At 41.1% G+C, this 11,920-nt stretch overlaps 1 protein-coding gene across 1 annotated transcript in view; it reads right to left on the bottom strand.

Moving 5' to 3' along the window:
• TRABD (TraB domain containing) overlaps nt 1-3,546 on the bottom strand; it is a 28,516-nt gene extending 24,970 nt beyond the window's left edge. The window contains exons 1-2 of the mRNA XM_026081513.1: nt 3,339-3,546; nt 728-790 (exon numbers count right to left, since the gene is read on the bottom strand). Of these exons, the coding sequence (XP_025937298.1) occupies nt 728-751 (24 nt within the window). The 5' untranslated portion in view covers nt 752-790; nt 3,339-3,546. The remainder of the gene's footprint in view (nt 1-727; nt 791-3,338) is intronic.
• Between the last annotated feature and the right edge of the window lie 8,374 nt (nt 3,547-11,920).

Raw genomic sequence — 11,920 nt, forward strand, 5'->3', positions numbered from 1 at the left:
GAACTCTAGTCCTTGCATAAGCAATTCTAGTCAAAGAATATTTTGAAAAACGTATCAGTCTAATTCCGTATGTTACAGTTGTCACGTATGCTGGCTTTGTCATCATAACAACGTTGAAGTGGAAAAGCACTAATGAACACATTAACAGTCTGCCATTCCCTTCTTTTTTAATTAACAGAGGACACATGAACACATTCTTAACTTTCATAGTAAAACTTCATGAACTTTAGGCTATTACACTGGGAAAGGTTTTGAGATAAATGGAGATGAAAGGAGAAGAAAAGAAACAGAAAGGGTAGAAAGAAAGGCACCTCTGTTTAATTCAGCAAGGTACTTAGAAAACAGTGGGAGCATCCATATACAAACATGTAGTAATCACAAGATTTTTTTCTCCTGAAGGTCTAAACTCATAGATTAGACTATTTTGCACAATTCCTCACTTGCAAATAAATTAATACAAAAAACAAACAAAAAAACCCCAAAACAACCACACACACATGTTTCTAGCTCTTGCAATTGCAAGGAAAAAGAACACTGAAAAGATGTTTGTAAAAGTATCAAAACAACAAAACTTAAAAAGCCCCCTATTTTAAAAGGGGTCTCTCAGTGGTAGTTTTGATCCTTCACTTTGGAGACCTTCCCTAGGCACGAGCTTAAGAACCTGGCTGATGCTGAATCTTGAGCTTCCCCATAATTCTATTGGAAAAACTTCAACTCCGAGCCCTACCTCAGGCTGTTGCTCCTCCTGCATCCCTGGAACGCAGGCTTATTGTCTCCAATCACACAAGAACTGCAAGAAGTAAAAGGAATGGAAGAGAATTAAAAATTAAGGGCAAATACCAGAATATTTAAGAACTGCAAGAAAAAAAAAAAAAGCAGAGGTGTGTATCTACCATTTCTTTGATAAAAGCTGAAGTAATAAAAGCAGCAAACCAAAGATGTACACATACCAACTTTTCAACCCTGCTGGTGTAAAAAATAAATAAAAAAAATATATATATATTTGTAGGGTAAAACTAACCTGTCTCATTAATCCAATTTTTAAGCTGGATCTAAATCCAGACCAATGACATGTTTTCCAGACACACTGAGAATACTTTGATAAAACAGGAACAGATTTTGTGGGAGTTCAGAATTTGCCATATTTGCTGCCTAACATTCTGCAAAAATACCATTTTTCTCATAAACAATCAGAAATACAGACTAGCCAAGCAAAAGGTTTCAGCAACAACAAAACTCTTGTTCAACCAGATTGATCTGTTTTGTCTTGTCCACAATGTAATCTACATTAAGACAATTTTCAGGCAAAATTTAGAAATCATCTTCTGTATTTCTGGGACTTCACCACTGCAAGGAATAGGAAAGCAATCTCAGTCCTAGTACTCATCCAGAGGGCAACATGCACTGGAATCTGGTCTGTGTCATGTTATCACACGTGAGGTTACAAATATGCTGGTGACAGAACATCAGTAAGGTCACACTGGTAATAAAGGACCCTAAGAATCAGGTTTTTAAACCCTTGCTGAATGCTTCCTTATCTTGGTTTTAAGATTTCTTCTTTGTACATATGCTTAAAATATTGAAGTTATCCCTGAAACTTAGAGTGCTCTGAACCGACTTTGACAGTATTCTAAGAGATGGCAAAAGGCAGTGAAGTAATGACAAATGCTCACTCTGCTCATTGTTACCGCTATCCCACTAAAATCAAAGCACTCATAAAAGATGACGCCACTACAGCATTTTGTGTTTTATCCCTCTGACCTACTCCACAGCACCCACGCAGTACTCTGTTACACCACCAACCAAGTTTTCCTGCAGGGGCTGGGCAGCCCCACGCACACCAATGACACCTTGCCTGGTTTTACCCTTCACCGTATCTGTCTGCCTGAAGCAACAGTATGCAATGCCTCACCAAACCACCTTGCCTTTATTTCAAAAGCAGTTGTACTGCTTTCTAGCTGTGCTTAAAATATGTTTCTATAGAAAGAGTATTTGTCTGGACAGCAAGAAATGGAAAACTAATTCAACAGGTGATGTGTCTCTCTCTACACTCGTAGAGAGAGACTTTAACAACTCACACCTGAGCATCATCCACCACTCATGGCCACCCAGTGAACTGGAGATCACAGCTGCAGTTTAGACAACACAAATCCAGGGAGACTAGAAGCCTGGCTCTGCCCTCTCTTTGGAGACAAAACCCCCATAAAATCCAGAGCTCTGCGTCCCACGCAGGCAACAACTACACACATAGCTCTCAAGCCATGAGGCAAGTTACCTTGTTAAAGCAAGAACTACACCTTAAAAACAGTCTAAGAGTTTCAATAACAGATTATTTGTCCAAACACATACAAGAATTCTGCACACGTAACATAAATGACAACTTACATTTTTACATCATGTATTGGTTTTGCTGCAGTGTGCAATACAAATTTTAGAAGAGCAACCTTGCCTTCTCCTTTGTAAGTAGTCAAGTGCATAAAACCTGGATGTGAGTGTAAGCTGAAATAGCAGGTGAGCTGAACTGCTGCTCTATCTGCTTTTCAGTGTCATCATGATTTATTTGCATTGTGGGCTACTCTACAGAAGTGCAGCAGAAGGGCACTCCTCCCCCAAGGCAGCCAGCCTGAACTGACACAGGCTAACCCCCTGCACACCGCAGGCCTGGGGGCTTCACCAGCTTTCTGGTGGCAGTGTTGGCTTTAGCAAACCTAATGCCTGTTTATATGCTGCCCTGTCCCCATTACACTGGTTTAACTACTTACGCGGTTGGGCAAATCAGACCGGGGAACAGGTTCGGGTTAAAAAAAACAACTTCTTTCTTTCTTTTCCCCTAGTAATGCATTTTAAGCTCAGCTACAGTTGACTGAATTCACGTGAACAACTGCACCAGCAAAACTGAGTGGACAGTATAGGAACTGATGTGCTTCAGCCAGCACTGCTCTCTGAAAAAGCATTTGTCCAACTATAGCATCAGTTAGATGTACAGACACCTAGATACTCAACCCTGAACTTGGCTCTCTACCTGTTTATTTATGGGGAAAATACTAAGCATTTTTCTGTTAGTGAATTAGCTGACCTAAATACAAACTGAAGTACTAAGCCTGTTTGAAGGCTCACCTCAGTTTGAAAGTCTCTCTTATCTATGGGAACACTGCTAAAAATAGTAAACTGCAAGTTTCAGCTAAAGATTAAAGTCCTGTGCAGAAGCACCAAATGATTTTCCTCCAAGTGAAACTTTAGATCCCTCCCCCATTCTCACCACTGAGAGGGGATGTGCCCAATATTGGAGACAACTCTGAATTTACTCATGCTAATTAGCACTCTACTTTTTATCTGACCTGTACAACCTTTGGAGAAAGCAAAGCTTTTCAGTGTGATTCCTAGTCCCATCACAGAAGGGGTTCCAGTCTCTGTAAGGAACACACTGCACAATATTGTAAGACTTAGGCAAGACACTGGGTAGCCACTTCTATAGGCAAGTCTGCCACCAACTTCTTTTAGAAGATCTTGTTGTTAGGTGCTTAGATTTGTTGAAGTTCAACTGGAGGTGAAATTTCCCATGCAGAAGAACTCTCTGAAAATTTTTCCTTAGAACATGCTTCGGAATTCACATTATTCAGTCAACATTAAGACAATTGTTGTAACTGGCTGGAACCTAAAACTTAAACAGAAAGACTGCCATGAAAATCTGCGTGTGTTAAAGCTAGTTTGCACTTGTTTATTCAGTGTGATGGGCAACAGGGACAAAACACAGACTAATGCCAGAGCACAAAGTCAGTGGCTAGAGGGCCAGTGCCCTCACCAACAACTTAGGAGAAAGCACGTATATGCTGGGAACTAGATGGACACCTTAGACTCCAGGCTGACCTAGTTCTTCCATAAAGAGAAGTAACTGTGCCTTGTAGATGTATGTACTCACAGAAGATAGCCACATGTAACAATAATTGAGCTATTAATCCTGGGGCCTCTGAGAAAGGATTAATTGCACTTCCTGTTTTACAGATAAGGAAGTGAAGCATGTGAATCCGCATGGACAGAGCGGGAGGGAGTGCAACTGCCAGGACAAGCTTGTTGACTCAGCTCTAGATGGCCACCAGATCCTGACAAATTCCCAGGCAGCCTGAATTCAAGCATTTCCAAATTTTTCAGTGCTTGATTTTTCAACCTTGGAGAGAGTGGGGGAGATCGTTTGGATTTCCTTTTAAGTAAAGTCTAACTTCCTAAAGAAATGACACTAGCTAATAAAGCTGTCTGTGCACCTGTATGTCTTGTGCCTGCTAACCCATACGTGAATTTTAAACAAATCTGGCAGGGAGGTAAGAGTCTCAAAATTGTTAAGTATTTAGATCAGGTCTATAAAGCATTGCTCCTCAGGGGAAAAAATATTACTGAAGATTACAGTAGCATGTGTGTGGGCGCATGCGTGCACAAAAAAGGTGCTGGGAGAACCTGCCAGGGAACTGAAGGGAATTCAACCACAAGTTGTAAAGCCACAGGCAAAGTAAGCTGTTCAGATAATTATTTATTGTATTTCATTCATATATATATAAATAAAAATAAAATCACAACATCACAAAACCTCAAATTCTTCTACTTACCATGGGATTTGGCATGAAAAACTGAAACCAATCAAACCACTCCCTCTACTTCAAAGGCCTGTAACAGTCTTCATGAGATCAGACATGGAAGAAGTCTTAGATATGACAGTGGATTTCTTTCAAAGGAAGTGGGAGATGTGGCTTCTAGGCTCCTCCAAGAACCAGATATTAGAAAATATTTCTGTTCTCTTAACTCCCAAGAGACTGTCTTAATCTGGCATTCATTCCTCCTGCTGATATCACAACCAAGAAAGCAAAATTCCTGGAGCCAGAAGAAACAAGCAGCAGCTTGACCTGGAGACTTATGATCCAGAAATTGTGGGTTTTACCTCTGTAATTTTCCTCAAAGGACTATTTAATGATTGAATCCCTGATTCAATCACTTTTTTCCCCCCAAGAAAAGGGGAATTCCTGTGCTTGTTTCTTGTTTGCCATGCCTAGGTGGCCCTCTGCTAGGCGCCCCCCCCAAGTGATTAAAAAATTGTTCTTTATATATACACACAAACGAAGACCTTCCCCTCATCTACTAAGATGTCTAGGCAACTAAACAGGAGTTTTGGAGACCACTCAATGAACCACAAACCTAAAATTTAGTCATTACTTATCTTATTGGTGGGCACATATTTCCTTTCAAGGTCTTCTCCTTGGCCAGTGTGTGCTGTTAGGCCAATCATTCACACCGACAAGAGCACTGGAGACAAGGGACTACGTTCTTCCCCTACACTTCTGAGATTCTCTTTCTTTTTTCTCCCCCAACTGGGGAGGGAACACTTATGTAAGCGCAATACCTTCTAGCGATGCCACTGCTTATCCTGCACAACGGCTGACAAAAGTGGAATAGGAAAGATTTTACTACCGTGCTATCTCATGTTAATCCCCCAGCCTTCCTGATGTTAAATAGCTTCAGCAGAGCTCCCTCTCTGTGAAATCTACTGATGAACTACAGGCTACAGCTCATTCTCATTTTTCATACTGGGTAGTCTTAGCTGACCAAAGTGTTTCAGTTCTAGCTGCATATTTAGGCATCTGAAACTCCCTCCTAGCTCTCAGTCTCAGAGAGAAGAGGTATGCTCACAAATCAGGTGTTCTATCAAGACAAATACCAGGCACTAACACATGAGCTATCATTAAAGAAAGACTATCCTTCCCCATTTTATTGCCACAACTAGTTGGTTTAGTAACAAATTCAAGCACAAGACAAAAGATGGATAAGCAGTTCATTAAGATATCCTCCTACAGTAGAACTGAATTTGATCCTGTATTGCCTGTCCGAATTTGCTTCCTTCAGACAGTGAATCAATAAAAAGCTTTAAAAAACCTCTTAAATTTCTACTTATAAAACAATAGCCAGCTATTCCTTAAAAAAAAAAAAAAAGACTTCTATTGAATATGTTTTCTTTATTCAGAGCTACACAGAAGTTCACGCACATTTTCTTTCCTCAACAAGTTGACATTGCAAAAAGGAAATAAAGTTCTCTGTAGTCCTAAAATTATTCTGTATTTTCCATGCTCTGAACACAAACATCAGAATAATCAGTAAGAAATTATGGGCCACAAAACCACTACAAATTGTTTCACCATTTATTGAAACAGAAAGCCAACAATTTTTATGCCTTTTTTCCCCCAGTTTAATTGCTTGTATTATTACTTTAGATACTTACTATATACACCAGTGCTGCAGAAGGTAACCACATCTCACAGCACATGGAGTATTAATCCTGCAATCTCTGAGATAGGATTAAACATACTTTCCTGTTTTACAGTAAGGAACTGAGGCATATGAATACTTAAATAGATCTACAAATCTCGCCTTTGGTATCCAAACAAGTAGATTGGAGCCTATTGGAGCTTTCAAAGAATTTCAGTTTGTAACTTGAATTTTCCTTTGTTTTCAACCGACGACCCTTAAGAAGAAGCTTCTCCGCGGCACCTCTGGGACAACACTTCCTCACTATAACATGCCAATATAACTCAACCTTGTTCATCTAGAGTCACTGTGCGAAAGATGAGAATTAGGCTGAGGACTGAATTTGCTTCGAGAGCAAGATGTTGAACAGTAAAGCAGGGGTTCTGTGGAAATAAAGTTGAGGTGCTAGTATGTGCCACCCAGATCATGCTGTAGCCATCCCACTCAAATGCTTGACATCACTGACCTGTGCTGGACTCAAACCACAGGCACACGCAAATGACTATTTCATTAACAACCTCCTGACCCAGTCCTGCAACACTGGTATTCCTGGCCAGAACACACACGCTTGTCTGTCATGAGACACAGCAATAAAAATTTATTTACATCTAGCCACATTCCTTTCACATTCTAAAACTGTACTTTCATTAGCAATGGACACCGAGTTTAGCTGGTACGGTCTGTGTACTCTGGGTTCGTATTACACACCGCATAAGTATGTCTCATCTGAATGCTGCTACCCATTAACAGGATAACTTCTTTTATGTAAATAGAAGAGGCACATCAATAATTTGGACCAGAAGATACAGATATGACCTTTCTCTCACTGACAAACCATTACACTCATTGCTCACTATTTTGAGTGCCTACACAGTACCTTCCACACCGAACATTTTACCTACTACAGAGGCTAAAACCAATTAACAGATACACACTTCTGTGTCAGTACCGTACTTGGCAACAGAAGCAGACTAAGTATTTAAGGTTGATCGGATTTTTTTCTTGCTTATGCATAGAAATTTTACAAATGTTTACAAACAAATTATCATCAGCTCCAAATGGTGTCTCTTCTCTGTTCATAGGCTGCTCATACTCAGAAGGATGCACCAGCTGAAATCTGACTGCCAAGTAATGCAACAGCCACAAATTCAGGAATTGGAACTTATTTCAAAACCATCACCAAGGTGACCTATTCTACATATTGCACATATTTCTTTGACACCACCCACGCCTTCAAAACTTAACTGAGCAACTGGTTCTGTGATCACAGATGGCTGGAGATTGTGGCTCTGGTTTCTCATGACTCAGAAGTTCATAAACTTCAAAATACACATTTTACCCTTTGAGCATCAATCAGACGTTCCTGCAAAGCAAACTCTGCCAATGTATGCAGCCTGAACTCAGGTAGCTGCATGCTGGAGCCAACATCCATTTGCATACTTTGGAAGCTAAAAGATAAAAGTCACAGACAACCAGATTCATTTTCTTTGACAGGTGTTGCAACCTTATAGCCAGCCTGGGACACTGATGCACTGAAAACACACTCTGGTTTGTCATTCTAGATTACGCTATCACTAAATTAGCCTTGCATGTAAGTTAGGGCATAACAAATGCAATGTAAATTACATAGCAAGAAAGAAAAAACTTGTATTGCTCCACATGAATAGTTAAGACAAAAATTGATTCCAGTCTGGTTTAAGTTCTACAGTTCTGCAAAAACTGCACACTAGCATTCTTTATCAATGAAAGACAAAAAAAAGCAAGAGGCTTCCTGTATTTTATGTTTTCATAAATTATTGCTATTACATTCACTAGGGCTACCAGATGAACTGAATAAATGAGTTGAATCAGGATGCTAATATGGAGTAGAACTAAAAATAAACAGGCCAAATCTGTAAGGTGTTAGGAGGCTGGAAAGAGGTTGCTAAATTTAGAAACACGGGACAAAAAGACAGAAGTGATGCAGCCCATGCCCGGCCAGCCACTGGGGAACTTGCACTCTCTTAGACTCTATAGATCTGCTCAAGTTAATTTTCCATTTTATTACAATATGAATCATCTGTATTCAGGAAAGGATTTGGAACCACACCCATTTTACTGGACTCTCTTGCTATCAGCAGAAGGTATCCATTCAGCATCTCTTCTCTCTCCGGATGCCTCCAGACCATCCAAAACAATTAACCAAATGACACTTCTCTGCAAAGCACTCCCAAGCACAGCAGCAGGAAAACCATGCAGTGGCTGCTTGCACAGTTTCTAGGGAGTCCTACAAGGAACAACTTTTTCACCTACTCTAATCATTAGCTACAAATAGGCAGCAAAGTTGATGGCTAGAGAAGTTATGCTATGCGCAACCGGTGGCTTGGAAGTTACTTGACTGTGGTCCACAAAACAGTAGCAAGAGGCTGCTTAAACTCACACACACATTTATTCCCATGCAGGTACGTATCAGTGACTGTCTGCTGACATACTCAGGAGCTGGGTCCTGAGAGTGCAGGCAAACACTCACACGCATTAATTTTATTATGAACACTTTTAAATGGAACCTTATAATGGTAAAATTAGGATTCTGTAGGGCTACGTAATTTTGTCTAACTGCCAAATACATTATTTACCAATGCTCTTCTGCCTGCCCCTTCCATCCTAGTCTCCCAACAGTAGCTGAGAACTAGCTGATCTACTCTTTTTCAAAATTGTTAGGTGATCACAAAAGCTGAAGACATTGTTATTTGACATGGGCCCACGCGCTAGCAACAAGCAAACGGCACAGAGCTCTGCTGTGGCAGAGAACTGGAGGAGGGGGGTTAGGTTTCAGGACAGACCTAACTAACACAGACAAAGCACCAAGCAAGCAAGCTAATTCCAGCCTGTCAGCTCGCCGATGCAGGAGCCCCACATGTTAACACTGACCATAGAGTACTACAGACGCTTGCCTACCCACAAAGACACCTTGCTTGCAACTCCATCCAGCTGCTGCACTGCTCATTTACTGTGCAAAGTAGCCTGCCTCTGACAGGCACAGTAATAAAAAGATCTTCCCTTGAAAGATAACTCCATTCCTATTCCCATCTGCTGCCCTCTAAAAAAACAAAACCAAAAAAACCACCCTCAGCAATTTCTGATCCTAAATTCCTCAAGCACAGGCCCTCTCTATTGGCTAGCCTGTAACTAGCTATTTTACTGTCTTATTGAAGGATGGTTTCCAGTTGTGCAAAATGTGAGATACAACTCCTAGCGTGCCAAGATTCAGGATCTCCATACCTACCACGCAGGAGGCACAAGGCCATTTTCAACTTTGTCAGCATTTACGGCTGCTATTCAACAGTGTTGCAAGCTCTTGCTCCCTCTCGCACATGCACACACCCTTCCTGCACAGACACATGCCTCTGAACACAGATGTGCAACACTGCACTGTCCAGACAGACAAGGTTACTTTGCAGACAGTCTGCAGGGTTTAGCAAGCAGGAGACAGGAGATCCCGGAGATCTAATGCAATTTCTCCTGTAGCTTGGTATGAGGTATTATTGTGACATTTAAGTTCTTATGTGTGGAGATCCTAAGTCCCTGTATCTCTCAGCAAGTTCAATCAAATGGCACAGCATATCAACCAGGAGGAAATAAAAGGAAGGGAGGGGGAAGAAAACAGCCCCTCTAACTTTTTATTTATTTATTTTTAAAGAAGTCAAAAAGGAAGGGAGTTTGTCACCAAATGCACGCATGTTTTCATACTTGAAATCTATAGATTTCGGTTAATATTCAACTACATGCACCTGAATCATTTTGCAAGCAGAAAAAAAAATCACTTTTTATTTATAGAGTTTGCAAGTTCAAATGCAGAATTACAGTATTAACATGTTCATAGTGTCTCAAGTTTGACTGGCCTCTTACAAAAATCTTCAATAATTGAAGGTCCCACCTCAGAAACATTCATATTGAAAGTCCTGGTTACTATCTGCAAATACTCATCTAGTAACAACCATTACTAACAGAATGTATTTGTGGAATCTAGTACTAAATATTGTATGATAAACAACTGGTGCCAGCATGAATTTATCATAGCAGGACAAACAGAGCTGCAGAATCCCTCTTTTCTACTAGTATCAGCTGGTAAAGTACATGCTCTCATATCACTTCATACAGCTGTAGCTATACACCTCTCCCATTAAATCTGAAGTATATTTATTCCTGGCTTTCTCCAGTTTTTCCATTTTCCAGGAAAATGCCCATATCTATTTCCCCAGTTTTCCCAAGTAGCAAATAAGCAAAGAGAAGCTACTTTCTAAAAGGCATTTTTTAAAAAGTGATCAGATGACTCTCCCACAAATAAGATGCCAATATCACTGTGCTATATTCACAGCTGTGGTGGCGGCAGCAGCAATGTTTCACCATATTTACCATATGGAAGAAAAAGTGCACTGAAAAACATGTATAACTGCCATCACTGAATTAAACAATATCTGAATCTACAGTTAAAAACGCAGAAGTGCCAGACACTGTTATGACCTGCTGACATGTACTTGTCAGCCAAGTTATTGAAACTTGAAATTCTACCATAAACCACAAACAGGTAAAGCACAAACAACTGTCACAGCCAAAACCCTGTATTTTCAATCAATGTATTAATTTAGCTTAAGATATTTAATTATGCATGTGCTTTTCCTCAACTGCCTATGGTCTATTCTCTGCTAAAAACAGCAATGAAAACCCTAAAGTCTGACCTTATATATTTTTTGCTTAATTCAGTTAGCTTTCCGAGAAAGAATACGTGTTATTAGCTAGCTGAAGGACATTACCTGCACTGATATGCATCTATACAAGATGGAGAAATGTGGCCATTCCAGGCACCTATGGTATTTCTTGGGACTACTACCAACACCGTTATACGCACACAGTAGCGTTTGACTTCTAAAAGCAAATCCCCTTGCTTTTCCAACTTGGCACTAACCACTCAGTTGCAACTCTCTGCAAAGTTTTACTGAACAAAAACATTTTCTCTTCCTGAAAGCTAGCTAAAAATAAATATGCCTATTCTGCATATACTAGCATACAGGATTATCTGTGCATGCATTTTCCTCAATGGAGGAGGCCAGACTATGCTTTGGACAAAGTTTTGTTTTCCCAGACCTGGGTTAACTAGAGCTATTTTCAAAATCTTGATTTTACAGCTTACTGTACGTGATGCACAACACTGACAATCTGAAAGAGTCCCAAATGTTCAGAGACACACACACACACAAAAAAAAGTGAGGCTTTGTTTTTCTCTCCTCCAGGTGACTGTCATGACCAAAATCACAAGCGAATCCAAAGCCGTTATTATTATACTTTAAAAACATAGAATAAGCAGGAATGCTCTGACCACCCCATGCTGCCGCTGCTGTGAACTCCCACGCCGGAAAACGGCCGTAATGAAGCGCAGGGCAGGTGCGGCGGCCGGCGGCAGCGTGCCGGACCTGGGGACGAGCCCGCAGGGCGCCCACCCGCCCTCGGCTCCGCGCTCCCGCTGCCCCGCCGCGGGGACAGGCCCTGCCGCGGCCCCCGGCCACCGCGGCTGCCTCCCTGCGGGCCGCAACGCGGCCCCGGGCCCCGCAACGGGCCCCCACCCGCGAGTCTGCGCTGCCCCACCCGCAGCACAACA

This window comes from Apteryx rowi, unplaced genomic scaffold (genome assembly GCF_003343035.1).
Source record: "Apteryx rowi isolate R43461 unplaced genomic scaffold, aptRow1 scaffold_550, whole genome shotgun sequence".
In the NCBI taxonomy this organism is placed as follows: domain Eukaryota; kingdom Metazoa; phylum Chordata; class Aves; order Apterygiformes; family Apterygidae; genus Apteryx; species Apteryx rowi.